Source organism: Montipora capricornis, chromosome 8, assembly GCF_036669925.1.
Source record: "Montipora capricornis isolate CH-2021 chromosome 8, ASM3666992v2, whole genome shotgun sequence".
NCBI classification, from domain to species: domain Eukaryota; kingdom Metazoa; phylum Cnidaria; class Anthozoa; order Scleractinia; family Acroporidae; genus Montipora; species Montipora capricornis.
In genome coordinates this window covers 36,393,742-36,408,741 of record NC_090890.1, presented here as the reverse complement: position 1 = coordinate 36,408,741, position 15,000 = coordinate 36,393,742, and the positions used below count along the sequence as shown (strand labels likewise).

General features: G+C 39.0%; 1 protein-coding gene across 4 annotated transcripts in view; it reads right to left on the bottom strand.

Annotated features, from left to right (window-relative positions):
- LOC138059087 (uncharacterized) overlaps nucleotides 1-15,000 on the bottom strand; it is a 56,393-nt gene that overhangs the window by 35,195 nt on the left and 6,198 nt on the right. For 2 of the 4 annotated variants that reach the window (XM_068904599.1, XM_068904598.1), the window contains exons 3-12: nucleotides 14,424-14,507; nucleotides 13,006-13,128; nucleotides 10,260-10,354; nucleotides 9,347-9,418; nucleotides 8,727-8,799; nucleotides 6,629-6,706; nucleotides 5,034-5,156; nucleotides 2,248-2,336; nucleotides 1,135-1,206; nucleotides 508-580 (exon numbers count right to left, since the gene is read on the bottom strand). In XM_068904599.1, coding sequence (XP_068760700.1) covers nucleotides 508-580; nucleotides 1,135-1,206; nucleotides 2,248-2,336; nucleotides 5,034-5,156; nucleotides 6,629-6,706; nucleotides 8,727-8,799; nucleotides 9,347-9,418; nucleotides 10,260-10,354; nucleotides 13,006-13,128; nucleotides 14,424-14,507 — 882 coding nt within the window. The remainder of the gene's footprint in view (nucleotides 1-507; nucleotides 581-1,134; nucleotides 1,207-2,247; nucleotides 2,337-5,033; nucleotides 5,157-6,628; nucleotides 6,707-8,726; nucleotides 8,800-9,346; nucleotides 9,419-10,259; nucleotides 10,355-13,005; nucleotides 13,129-14,423; nucleotides 14,508-15,000) is intronic. The other 2 variants (XM_068904600.1, XM_068904601.1) reach the window with 2 other exon arrangements.

Genomic DNA, 15,000 nt, shown 5'->3' with positions numbered 1-15,000 from the left:
TGTGACGCTTATCAAAATCTACGAGCCTCTAATTAGGAGACTGTATTGGACAATGTTGAGAAGAAAGATAAAGGGACCCTTTGGGACGCTTATATATATAAAAAAACGGTTTGCGTCGAATTGCATTTCTGGACATATCTGGAGCAGGTACAAAACTAACTAACGAAAGTTACATTTTACATGCTGAAGTAATTTGAATGTAGCTTAGAAACCCTTAAAAGTAAAAGAACTTTGAATTGAGGGTTTTTCAATTGTAGCTTTCTAACGGACATTCAACTGAATTTCTTTAAACCACACTAGCCTCTGAAGTACTTTCAAAACCGTATACACAAATGTATACAAAACTGCTTGTTTGTTTGTTGACAGTCTTATAAACACCTGTTTACAAAACAGTCCACTTGTTAGTAAGCAGATTTGCAAGTTAGAGGAAATAATCAGGTAATTCGATAGTAATTAAATTCGTTGGTAAAACTGGGAGATAGTCACCGTTTGTCAGTTTCTACTTACTCTTAACTGGCGGAGTAGGTGGAGCAAAAGGGAAAATTTCATAATCGTCCGAAACAAAAGGAAAACCAATAACCTAGGAAAGAGCAAGACGTCAGTAATTAACTGGCATGAGGGTGCCATTGTTATAATGATAACGGTGCCGCATTTACACAGCTTAATTAAGGGTAGTATTCCTACTTTTACTTTGTACGTGAATATACTCAGATGCGCTTCACCATACAGTGAATTGAGAGCCCCTCCCAGGGGTTTTGGGGAACAAGGGAACAAGACTAATTTGAACTGGGGAACACGGTAATATAAACAATTTTAAGGATTAAAAAGCTGGGAACAAGTTTAAAGGTAATTTCGGGAACAAGGGAACACAAGCAATTTTTTTTAAGGGGAAAAGAGAACAAGGACTTCCCCCTGGGAGGGACGCAATTGACAAGACACTACATTAAGAAATCCTTTTTCTTGCCCTCTCTTTGTGAATAGGATGTCAGAGTTGTCGCACCGCGATGATAATAATGATGATGACGTTCGTGGACAGTGGGCTCGTCTGTTATAGAATTAATAAATATCTACTTTTTACTTATTTTGGGAAGATTTTTATTAATCATATGGATGATATGCATGTTTCTCGCTGACCTTTAGAAAAATCCTGTCTGGATATGTGTAGCCGTAGGAAGAAATGTTTATGTGAAGAGGCACGGTCTGGTTCTAAGGCAAGAAAAAAAAAAGCAAGCGGTCAATTGATGAGTGGTGGAACAAAAATCCTTCGCTTGTCTGCCTTGAGCATCTGACAAGCTTCCTATCTTTGTTCAACTGAATCTTGAGATCTTTCTACTCTTTACGCGGTCATTTAGTTGTCCGATTCTTTTTTTTTTCCGCTGGAATCACTGCATCCAGAATTCTTGCTTCCCCAGGGCATGGAAAAAAAAGTTTAAAAATTACATGAAACAACTCAATAGGCCAGTTTCGTATTCTAACGGTTGGACTGGATCTAGCATGAAATGGAGGCTAATGCGGGTAAATTAATTTGCATTTGAAAAGATTTGCCCGCATTAGCCTCCATTTCATGCTAGTTCCAGTCCAGCCGCGAGAATTCGAAAATGGCCTATTGCTATAGGTAGGGAGTTTGTCCTGTTTCTCAGATCAATTTTTTTACGGCCTCCCTCCCACGCAGCCGTTCTTTGTGTAGTCACCTGTTACGAGGATCAGAATTATTTTTAGTTTATCTGTCATGCAATTCCACACTTTTCTAGAATTGTCTAATAATCTGTAATTTTCCAGAAATTTCTTTGATGTGACTCAGCAGTTTCCACAAATAGTACACTTTGTAATAAATAGCAAAAGAACTTTCTAGATGCTTAGAGTAAAAGATGAATGCCTGAATGGTCATGAAAGACAGTAAGCCCGCTTTGCTTTACGATTTGCTTAACTTAATCCTTAACCTGAGTAATTGTAACCAGCAATGTATAACTAATTAAATAATAGTGAAAAAGGGTAACTGCTCGTTGTCACACTTTTGTTGCGTCCCTTATATCGTACTCGGGAGTTATTTTCATGCCTGGTTTGCGGACATTTCTTGGTTATTCCTGCACGTAACACACCCGACGCTTGGGTAAGAACACACACTCCATTGAATATTGTAATTGTCAGAGTGCAAAGGATTCTACTTTTTTCTCCAGAATTATTTCGTTTGGCAACATGCAAATACATCAAGTTGCAAATGCACCTTATCTTTTTACTTGTCCTTACCTTCGGCAGCAAAGCGCAATAGATATCCGACGAAAAGCTATCTTTAAGTGCAAGTCGAATAAGAATACCACTCCACGTTTCATTCACATCTTTAAAAAAAAAAAAAGGATGTTGGTTCGGTCACATGTAGAGTAGGCGATACGACCATGATTTCTTGAGAAACTCATACATTCACAGTAAGAGTTTCTGGCCTCCTAAAACTATGGTGTCGTAAAAAGGTCTTCTCAACAAAAAAAGTATCGTTAAAAACGAAGGTCTGAAACTCAATGATGATCTATGAAACTCGAAGTGCAATAATTAATTAATATGGTATTATGATGGTATCTCTAGAGAACGCAATTGTTTCTGATATATTGTATTGGTAGGCCTATAAGTTTTAAGCCATGCAAGTAAGCGTTAGTAAATAAAATTAATTTACAAACCAAACTAATTTAACTGGCTCACGCACCTTGCAAACACACTAAGTCATGCAGATGCAGGATTCCCGCTGTTTCGTTGATTCCTTGCCCACAGAGGAATCTTTTCTTTTTGTGTTTGCTGGGCTGAGGAGTACGGGAAAGCTGCCATGGGTCGAAACCCATTTTGATCCAACCGCCGTCCGCAATGGCCTTTTTCACAATAGAGGTGGATAATCCGTCTAGGTGTGAATTCGAGACGGATACACAGTTTAAATTTCACTCGTCTCTGATTCACATTGGACGCGGATAGTGCATGCCTTTGAAGGTCAGGCTCGGTTACCAATTCATTGCAATGGCGACTATCACTTACTTCATTTCAAGCAAATGAAGACTCGAAAAGTTTCAAGAACTGCATCGCTTGACAGGAGCCCAAGGCCTGTCTCTGCCTACCAAATAGGATAACACAGTTTGGTCTTCGTTCTAGGTGTTCATCTCTAGCTTTTTCCCTTTGCCTCGTAGTTTATCTTTCCATTCCTTCTGGAGTTTTGCTTAGACAGCTTTGGGCACCATACTTTACTTTCCAGAGTACAGTGCTTTTTTTTTTTTTGTTTTTTCTAATTCCAGGCTTTTCCGATTAAAAAATGAGACAAGTTCATCCGTCTGATGTGAATTCAAAATTATTCCTATCAGTCTTCAACGAATAATTCGTCTTCAAAATCCGTCCGTCAAAATTGAACACCGTCCCGTTTTTACATAAAGACGGATTATCCGTCTAAGAAGGACCAGTGTGAAAACGGCCAACGAGACAGAGCGCTTGCAACTAGCTAAAACCACCTCAGATCGAGAAGTTCTAAAAACCGCAGGAAAGGATTCTAAAATGACATTGACCGTGTACAAACGAGAAATTGACAGTTCCTGTTATTAGGTAGCCTTAGTAAGTACGATAGAGATAACTACGAAAAGGTTGTCTACTAATTTCCGTTTTGTAATAATGTGGCGATTTTTGTAATTTGTTCGCAATGGAAAGTGTTTATCAACACTTTCAGGAGTAAAATTGCGGTTTTGAACAGTGTGGATGTTTGGAGATAAAATTGAAACATCACCGTCCGTTGCTCGTGTCCTCCGCGGAACCTAAAATTTGGCTAGGTCACGTCGTTGCATGTTAAGGACGGTGCCTACTAATTCGCAGGTATTTTTGCGCGGTTTATTGAATATGCGGGAAAAGCAGATCATAACAAGTGTTATTGAAATCCAAAAAGAAAATTGGGGGTAACCACGCAATTTTCGAAGATACAATGATATTGTTGATAAATTATCTCTGAAAAATGCGTGGTTACCCCCAATTTTCTTTTTGGATATCAAGATCACTTGCTAAGTTCTGCTTTCTCCGCATAGTTTTGAACCGCGCAAAAATATCCCTCTATTAATGAGCACCAGCAATAGGAAATCTGAGTATCTCGAGATGCGCAGAACGTTTGGCAATAATAATGGTAGGCACCGTCCTTAAGACGACAGCCGGTTAGAAATGTACTTAAGTGCATGCAACGTCTTTGCTATTGTTCATTAAACCTATTGTTTCGTTGCGTTGTTGTAGCTGTCGTCGTCGTCCGCCTTCTTGTGCGTCCCACATTTTGATACATTTTGCTTGTCGTCCTCAGTCGTCCTGATAACAGAGATCTCAAGAACGCGTGTTTTTGAGACGCGGAAGCAACCGGAAGTGAGCTGTTTTCCCTTTTAATTAACCCACATTTATATTGCTAAGTATATTTTCTCCATTGGAGATGATTAGTATAAAAATCTGGGAGACATCACTGCCCTGGTGCGCAAAATGTTCTGTTCCGGTTGCCGTCCGCGTCTGATAAAGAACGCGCGTGCTTAATCTCCCTAAAAACGTGGAATGATCAAATTTGAGGGAGGTTAAGTGGAGGGCGCGAGCATCTGATGATGAATCGGTCAATTTTCTTTCCATGCCAAACATCCACACCGTTCATACCAATTTTGTTTCTGGTAATAATACACACTTTACACGCCGAACGACTTGGAATAATATCGCGAAATTAGGGAGCTTAAGCACTCGCGTTTTTGAGACGCGGATGGCAACCGGAAGAGAACATTTCGCGCGCTAGGACAGTGGTGTCTCCCCGATTTTTATACTTATCATCTCTAATGGAGAAAAGATACTTGGTGGTGGTGTGAAGACAAGTTGAAAAGGAAAACAGCTCACTTCCGGTTCCCGTACATGTCTCAAAAACGCGCATGCTTAAGCTCCCTAATATTACATCAACAACGAGGAATGATATTTTCAGATAACGTTCTCGCAGCCGTCTACATTATCTTTCCTTAAGTTCCCTGATTTTCCTATTTACACCGTTTGAATGGGTCTCGTACCATCCATGGGTGTCCAGGATACATTGATGTACCAGTTGCTGGTATTTTTGTATTTTCCAAAGTTGACTTTGATTTCTGAAGGGCACCAGTCCAAAGTTTGATTCTTTGACGAAATTTGACATTCTGAGATGTAAAGTAAAATTAAACTTTGTTAAGACCAAAATACCCAAGATACGAAATCCATGTAATAATTATGGTCTTTACTCTAATGCAGCACCTGGATTCCACATAATTATGCCATTCCACACGCTAAAGCGCAAACTCATGACGCCATTTATTTTTACCGATTGACGATATGGAATACGAACCTTTGCTATGAGCTAAGTTTAAGTGAATAAAATGCATGTGTTTGCGGAATGACGCGGGACCGCATAATTATGCAGAATGTAAGGTATGCAGAATGACCGATTTGCAACCTATGAATTTTTTTCTTGAGATTATAGACGTCACATGATTCTCTTTAAAAATTCCGATTTTCGGTAAATTTATTTCTTCAGGTTCAGTATTATAATATGTTGTTGGCATCACGTTCTGTATAACTATGGGATGCTGTTGCCTATTACCCTTACTGACTAAACATGCCAAACATTTATTCAGTGTGAAGCACAGGATATATGAAAACCCGAAAAGTTCAAGCCACCGGAACGTTTCAGGCTTTCATCTCTCCACTGCTAAATCAGTAGCTAGCGCTCACAACAAACTCTCAACAGTTCAAATATAATGACTCTGATGTATATGCTGTTGTTCTTATCACCGTATCCATGCAATGTAGCCCGGGTTCTGTTCCCGACGGAGGGCATATGCGGTGTAAGTTTGTTATTGGTTCTTTTCACTGCTCCGAGCGGTTTCTCTCCGGGTTCTCCAGTTTCTCCAATTTGGGTTCTCCAATTCGGGTTCTCCAATTCGAAATCATTGTTAAGCCCTTGTGGAATTCGGGTTCTCCAATTGGGGTTCTCCAATTCGATCCGGATGCAGGACCTCCCTGAAAACCACTTCCGGGTGAGTAGAGCTTCCTGGGTAAATATCTCGAATTATCCGTCGTCTACTGTCTTATCATGAACTCACAAAAAGGCCAGCTCAGTTTCAGTTAATAGCTCAGTAAGGGAATCTTTGCTGACGTCTTTGTTTCAATTTTCTTCCATTAATATATGCTCACAGAGGGCATTATGATATTTACAAATCGACTTCAAACTGTAAAAGAACTTGTTAATTAAACTTAGTAAAATATCCAGTCTTAAGTCTCAATGATAGCTTTGATAACGTTAACGAGCCTGTTATTAGCCATCAAAAACTGACAAATTCTTGGGTAGCAAAAGCGCTAATGATCCGATGCATCATTGCTTCGAATTTATCTTCAAATTTTCAGAAACAGCTCATTATGCAATGGACTTTCAATACTGAGCTTTATTCTCGGAGGGAAAGAATGTAAACAAAGAGTCTGCTATTGGTAAGGCACTGCACCGGTATAAACGCCGAGGGCATCCCGTTTAAGCTTGAACTTTTCGGTCTTCCCATTGGCTGCTGCTAAAGTGGCGCTCACAACTGCGGCGGTCATTTCAAAACTTGACATTTTGTAATTATTCGTCTTTACATACCATCGGTCTTCAAAATCGATTTTCGGATGCGTTTCTTCTCGATCAGGAAAGTCTTCGACCCCGTCAAACCTTGTCGATCTGCATTTTTTAAACAAGAGATAGGGAAGATCATCAATTGACGTCTTAATTACCGAGACAGAGATGGGGAAGGCTCTATTAAGACGAAACAATTTTTTTAAATTGGCTGCTCTTGGTATTAGGGAGTTTAAATACATGACGTTTCTTGGAGACAAAAGACAACCGGAAGTGAGTGGTTTTCCTAATAACTTGTCTTCAAGACACAACCACAATTATACTGATGAGTTTATTTTCACTATGAGAGAGGATTAGTGTAAATATATATGGGAGAGACTACTGTCTTGACTTGCGAAAAGTTCACTTCCGGTTTCCGTGCGTGACGACGTCGTTTTGACCACAGACGGTAACCGGAAGTGAGTTATTTTCTTCTTCAACTTGTCTTGACAATGCCATATTCATATTGGTCAGTATCTTTGCACTATTAGAGACGATTAGTTTGTAAATCTGGGAGAGACCATTGTCCTTGCGTGCGAAATGTTCATTTCCGGTTTCCGTCCGTGGGTGACCGATCCAGTTTTTGTTCGTGCTCTTGCTAACACAACATGTTTTCATTTTAGCAATCATTTTATTTGCTCAATGCTCTCGCTATCTGTACCGTTTGTCCTCATAATTGAACAAAGTGTTTTGATGGTTTTAGTCTTTAATGTTAGAAAAGATAAAGATGCAAAGAAATCCGCAATTCGCAATCCGCAATGCGGTGCATGCGTATTAAGTTAAAAAATTGCGATTGAATGCAGAATAGCTTTCTCGGAAATACGCCTACTTCTCTAGAACCACTCATCAGAATTTAACGAAATTTGGCACGAAAATACTTTAAGAAATACGTAACTGGATTATTGAGAGAAATTTGAACTTTAACAGAGGAAATTCTAGATATTGCAGTGAACCTTCAACAAGGGATAATTAGAGATCTCTCTGTCAAATTATTATTAAAATAGTGTTAACTTGTGATCATTGGTACAAGCTTGTTGCATGCAAATTATAACGAAAATCTAACGACCAGATTTTCTGCAAATAAACAAAACCGATTTTAAAGGCCTCTTTATATTTATTCATGTTACCATGGCATATCATCATCATATCATATCATATATCTTTATTTACCCTCGGATTTTTAGAGTAGCTTGGTGTAGCTAATTTCTCCGAACATTTACTCTCCCAACTAGATACATCACAGAAGACAGACCACAACACCGGGAACTACATGCCCTACTCTTTGCGACAAGTGTGTGGGTTCTTTTACGTCCCACAGGATTATGAACATTCAAGGGCTGTGAGACGGGACCTCCGGCTTTCGTCCTTATCCGAGAAGACTAGAAAGTCTTACCATTTGCAGATGTAATTACAAAGGCAGCACTTTCCCCTCAGTTGCTTAAAGACCCTGAGTGTTGGTCATTGAACTCACGACCTCCCGCGTAACAGCCCGGTGCTCAACCAACTGAGCCACCGGTGCGCGGTGGCAACAGCATATACGTCAGCTTAACTATCAAAAAACCGAACTTCGTGTTGTTAACTTGCTTGCTACTATTTTTAGCGACCAAAGGATCAAGGAAGTTCGCGCCAAAATCTTCCTACAGTGAGATTTTCTTCATTTCTCGCCTAGAGTTAGGTCATAAAGTACTTACTCCAAAAATGGAAAAAAAAATGGGGTCACCGACTTTGTTTCGGAGAAATTGGCAGTGGAAAAATGCCTTAATTTCGAGAAATCGGTTATAATAGCGAGATGTAGCCTCGTCTGCTCATCCATCGAAAATCATAAAAATAATAATATGGTGTAATATCTCTCCATTGCCGTCATGCTCATCCTCTGGAGTGTGTTTTTTGTGAAATTCAATCGCTGATTGTTTCCACGCAGGTCCGCACTATTCAAGCTCAATTTTCACGAAAGTGAAGGAAAAGAACTTTAAAAACATGCATTCACTTTGAACTTAAGTTCGTAGGGTAATAAAAACACTTAAAAGAAACAGCCCCATTAAATTTACGCAACGGTTCGTCCTCGAGTTTGTCAGTTTCTACTTACTCTTAATTGGCGGAGTAGGTGGAGCAAAAGAGGAAATGTTTTGCTCGTCCGAAACAAAAGGAAAACCAATAACCTAGGAAAGAGCAAGACGTTACTAATTTTAACTGGTATGATGGTGCCATTGTTATAATGATAACGGTGCCGCATTTACACAGCTTAATTAAGGGTAGTATTCCTACTTTCACTTTGTACATGAATATACTCAGATGCGCTTCACAAAACAGTGAATTGACAGTCCCTCCCAAGGGTTTTGGGGAACAAGGGAACATGACTAATTTGAACTGGGGAACACGGTAATATAAACAATTTTAAGGATCAAAAGGGTGGGAACAAGTTTGAAAGTAATTTCGGGAACAAGGGAACACAAGCAAATTTTTAAAAGCGAACAAGAGAACAAGGACTTCCCCCTGGAAGGGACGCAAATTGACTAGACGCTACATTAAGAAATCTTTTTTCCTTGCCCTCTCTTTGTCAGAGTTGTCCCACAGCGATGATTATAATGATGATGACGTTCGTGGAAAGTGGGCTCATCTGTTATAGAATTAATTAATAGATACTTTTCACTTATTTTGGGAAGATTTTAATAATCATCATGGATGATATGGATGTTTCTCGCTGACCTTTAGATAAATTCTGTCTGGATATGTGTAGCCGTAGGAAAAAATGTTTTCGTGAAGAAGCACGGTCTGGTTCTAACGTGAAAAAAAAAAAGAAGCAAGCGGTCAATTGACGAGTGGTAGAACAAAAATCCTTCCCTTGTCTGCCTTGAGCATCTGACAAGCTTCCTATCTTCGCTCAACTGAATCTTGAGATCTTTCTACTCTTTACGCGGTCATTTATTTGTCCTATTCTTTTTTTCCGCTGGAATCACGGAATCCAGAATTTTTGCTTCCCCAGTGCATGAAACAAAAGTTTAAAAAATAAATGAAACAACTCAATTGCTATAGGTAGGGAGTTTGTCCGGTGTTTCAGATCAATTTTTTTACAGCCTCCCTCCCACGCAGCCCTTCTTTGTTTAGTCACGCAATGCTCTTCCCCACACAACGTTATTTGTGTCGTCACGCAACGCTCCTCCCCGAGGAGTGTTGCTTGACGAAATAAAGAACTGCTGCGTAGGAGACTATTGAATGGACACTTCATTAACTTGGTTCTAGTACTTAACTTTTTTCTGCGCTTCAAAATTTGTGAAGATATTCTGATTCATTCTTATGCAAAAAAGGTTACTTTTAAAAGACAATAAAATAATAATATTAAGGACGGTGTACTACTACTACTACGTTTATACGGAGAATGCCTAGTACTGTATTGAACTTATTTGTATGTGCACTTTGTTTTGCCAACATCGATAAGCTGAGAATAGTTCGGGGATTGTTTACTGAAAAGAGTGTGAGCTTGGGTACGAACACACACTCCATTGAATATTGTAATTGTCAGAGTGCAAAGGATTCTACTTTTTTCTCCTTAATTATTTCGTTTGGCAACATGCAAATACATCAAGTTGCAAATGCACCTTATCTTTTTACTTGTCCTTACCTTCGGCAGCAAAGCGCAATAGAGATCCGAAGAAAGGTCATCTTTTGGTTCAAGTGCAAGTCGAATAAGAATACCACTCCACGTTTCATTCACATCTTTACAAAAAAAAAAGGATGTCGAATAAGAATACCACTCCACGTTTCATTCACATCTTTACAAAAAAAAAAAGGATGTTGGTTCGGTCACATGTAGAGTAGGCGATACCACCACGATTTCTCGAGAAACGCATACATTCACACTAAGACCCACTGGCCTCCTAAAAATATGATGTCGTAAAAAGGTCTTCTCAAAAAAAAAAAGTATCCTTCTGGAGTTTTGCTTAGACAGCTTTGGGTGCCATACTTTACTTCTTAAAGTACAATGTTTTTTCTTTTCCTAATTCCAGGCTTTTCCGATTAAAAAATGAGTCAAGTTCATCCGTCTGATGTGTATTCAAGACGATTCATATCAGTCTTAAACGAATAATTCGTCTTCAAAATCCGTCTAAATAGACGGATAATGAGACAGATGATATCAGACGGATTATCCGTCAAAATTGAACACGTACCGTCCCGTTTTCACATAAAGACGGATTATCCGTCTCAGAAGGACCAGTGTGAAAACGGCCGACAAAACTGAGTGCTTGCAACTAGCTAAAACCACCTCAGATTGAGAAGTTCTGAAACCGCAGGAAAGGCTTCTAAAATGACATTGACCGTTTACAAACGAGAAATCGACAGTTCCTGTTATTAGGTAGCCTTAGTAAGGGCGATAGAGATAACTACGAGAAGGTTGTCTACTAATTTCCGTTCTGTAATAATGTCGCGATTACTCTAATTTGTTCGCCATGGGAAGTGTCTATCATCACTTCTAGGAGTAAAATTGCGGGTTCGAACAGTGGAATGTTTGGAGATAAAATTGAAACATCACCGTCCGTTGCTCGTGTCCTCCGCGCAACCTAAAATTTGGCTAGGTCACGTCGTTGCATGTTAAGGACGGTGCCTACTAATTCGCAGGTATTTTTGCGCGGTTTATTGAATATGCGGGAAAAGCGATCATAACAAGTGTTATTGAAATCCAAAAAGAAAATTGGGGGTAACCACGCATTTTTCGAAGATAATTGTGCCATACATTGTTTTGTATTTTAAAACTTTTACAAATATTGTTGATTAATTATCTCTGAAAAATGCATGGTTACCCCCAATTTTCTTTTTGGATACCAAGATCACTTACTAAGTTCTGCTTTCTCCGCATAGTTTTGAACCGCGCAAAAGTATCCCTCTATTAATGAGCACCAGCAATAGGAAATCTGAGTATCTCGAGATGCGCAGAACATATGCGCAATAATAATAGTAGGCACCGTCCTTAAGACGACAGCAGCTTAGAAATGTACTAAAGTGCATGCAGAGTCTTTGTTATAGTTCATTAAACCTATTGTTTCGTTGCGTTGTTATAGCTGTCGTCGCCTTCCGCCTTCTTGTGTGTCTCACATTTTGATACATTTTGCTTGCTGTCCTCAGTCGTCCTGATAACAGGGAGCTCAAGCACGCGCGACGGCAACCGGAAGTGAGCTGTTTTCCCTTTTGGGAGCTGGTCGTTTGGGGCGGCTGTCCAAATACAGATCTTATACAATCTTTGGAATTACTTCACCGAAGAGCAGCCAGAATAATATACAACTTACCTCACGATACGCCTACTGACGAAGTATACCGTCAATCTAATTGGAACACTTTAATCTTTTATTATAAATTTCGATTAATTTAATTATTTCATATCGTGTTTACAGGTGAAGCACCTGCGGCTCTTTCGTATTTGACTAATAAACCTTGCACTGCATACAACTTTAGAAAGGAGTAATAACATAATCGTCCCCCGTTTTAATTCTAAGTTTCTTAAAAACTCTATAAGCTATAGAGGCGCTATTTTTTGGAACGCTGTCTCAGAGTACTGATTTTTATCGTAAAGTGAAGAAGGATTTATATTTTAAGGAACATGATTTTAGCGCACAGTCGGTCCAGACACTGCCTAGGCACTATCAAGATTTGAAATGCTTTTAAACATTTTATATTTTATGTCTTAATTGCTGTAGTCTATTTACTTAGATGTTAATATGTGAACTTTTTGAATATCTCTTAGCCTAGATATGAATTAATATTCTCTTTTTTATCTTTTACTATAGTAGTTGTGATCTGTAAGTAAAGTTATCCCTATTTTAATATAGCTTCATATTGTAATTATTTTCACACGTCCCCACAAGCTCTGAGCTTTAAACCCTATAGTGTTTAAATAAAGGATATGATGATGATGATGATGATGATGATGATGATGATGATGATGATGATGATTTACATTGCTAAGTATCTTTTCTCCATTTGAGATGATTAGTATAAAAATCCGGGAGACATCACTGCCCTGGTACGCAAAATGTTCTCTTCCGGTTGCCGTCCGCGTATCAAGAACGCGCGTGCTTAAGCTCCCTAACAACGTGAAAGACCAAATTTGAGGGAGGTTAAGTGGAGGGCGCGAGCATCTGATGATGAATCAGTCAATTTTCTTTCCATGCCAAACATCCACACCGTTCATACCAATTTTGTTTCTCGTATTGATACACACTTTCCACGCCGAACGACTTGGAATTATATCACGAAATTATTACATCAACAACGGGAAATGATATTTTTTAAGATAACGTTCTCGCAGCCGTCTACGTTATCCTTGCTTAAGCTCCGTGATTTTCCTATTTACACCGTTTGAACGGGTCTCGTACCATCCATGGGTGTCCAGGATACATTGATGTACCAGTTGCTGGTATTTTCGTATTTTCCAAAGTTGACTTTGATTTCTGAAGGGCACCAGTCCAAAGTTTGGTTCGGTGACGAAAATTGACATTCTGAGATGTAAAGTAAAATTAAAGTTTGTTAAGACCAAAATACCTAAGATACGAAATCCATGTAATAATTATGGTCTTTACTCTAATGCAGCTCCTGGATTCCACATAATTATGCCATTCCACACGCTAAAGCGCAAACTCATGACGCCATTTACTTTTACCGATTGACGATATGGAATACGAACCTTGGCTATGAGCTAAGTTTAAGTGAATAAAAGGCATGTGTTTGCGGAATGACGCAAGACCGCATAATTATGCAGAATGTAAGGTATGTAGAATGGCCGATCTGCAACCTATGAATTTTTTTTTTGAGATTATAGACGCCACATGATTCCCTTTAAAAATTCCGATTTTCGGTAAATTTATTTCTTGAGGTTCAGCATTATATGTTGTTGGCATCACGTTCTGTATAATTATGGGATGCTGTTGCCTATTACCAGTTACTGATTAAACATGCCAAACATTTATTCAGTGTGAAGCACAGGATATATGAAAACCCGAAAAGTTCAAGCTACCGGAACGTTTCAGGCTTTCATCTCTCCACTGCTAAATCAGTAGCTAGCGCTCACAACAAACTCTCAACAGTTCAAATATAATGACTTTGATGTATATGCTGTTGTTCATATCTATCCGCATCCATGCAATGTAGCTCCGAGCGGTTTTTCTCCGGGTTCTCCAGTTTCTCCAATTGGGGTTTTCCAATTCGATCCGGATGCAGGACCTCCCTGAAAACCACTTCCGGGTGAGTAGAGCTTCCTGGGTAAATATCTCAAATTATCCGTCGTCCACAGTTTTATCATGAACTCACAAAAAAGGCCAGCGTAGTTTCAGTTAATAGCTCAGTAAGGGAATATTTGCTGAGGTCTTTGTTTCAATTTTCTTTCATTAACATATGCTCACAGAGGGCATTATGATATTCACAAATCGACTTCAAACTGTGAAAGAACTTGTTAATTAAACTTAGTAAAATATCCAGTCTTAAGTCTCAATGATAGCTTTGATAACGTTAACGAGTCAGTTATTAGCTATCAAAAACTGATAAATTATTGGGTAGCAAAAGCGCTAATGATCCGATGCATCATTGCTTCGAATTTATCTTCAAATTTTCAGAAACAGCTCATTATACAATGGGCTTTCAATACTGGGCTTTATTCTCCGAGGGAAAGAATGTAAACAAAGATTCTGCTATTGGTAAGGCACTGCACCGGTATAAACGCCGAGGCCATCCCGTTGAAGCTTGAACTGCAGCGGTCATTTCAAAACTTAACATTTCGTAATTAGTCGTCTTTACATACCATCGTTCTTCAAAATTGATTTTCGGATGCGTTTTTTTACGATCAGGAAAGTCGTCGGCACCGTCAAACCTTGTCGATCTGCAACTTTTAAAAAGATATAGGGAAGATCATCAATTGACGTCTTAATTACCGAGACAGAGATGGGGAAGGCTCTATTAAGACGAAACAATTTTTTAAATTGGCTGCTCTTGGTATTAGGGAGTTTAAATACATGACGTTTCTTGGAGACGGACGGCAACCGGAAGTGAGTGGTTTTTGTGCGTGCTCCGCAATGCAATGCATGCGTATTACGTTTAGAAATTGCGATTGAATGCAGAATAGCTTTCTCGGAAATACGCCTACTTCTCGAGAACCACTCGTTAGAATTTAACGAAATTTGACACGAAAATACTTTAAGAAATAAGTAACTGAATTATTGAAAAAATATTGAACTTTAACAGAGGAAATTCTAGATATTGCAGTGAACCTTCAACAAGGGATAATTAAAGATCTCTCAGTCAAATTATTATTAAAATAGTGTTAACTTGTGATCATTGTTACAAGCTTGTTGCATGCAAATTCTAACGAAAATCTAACG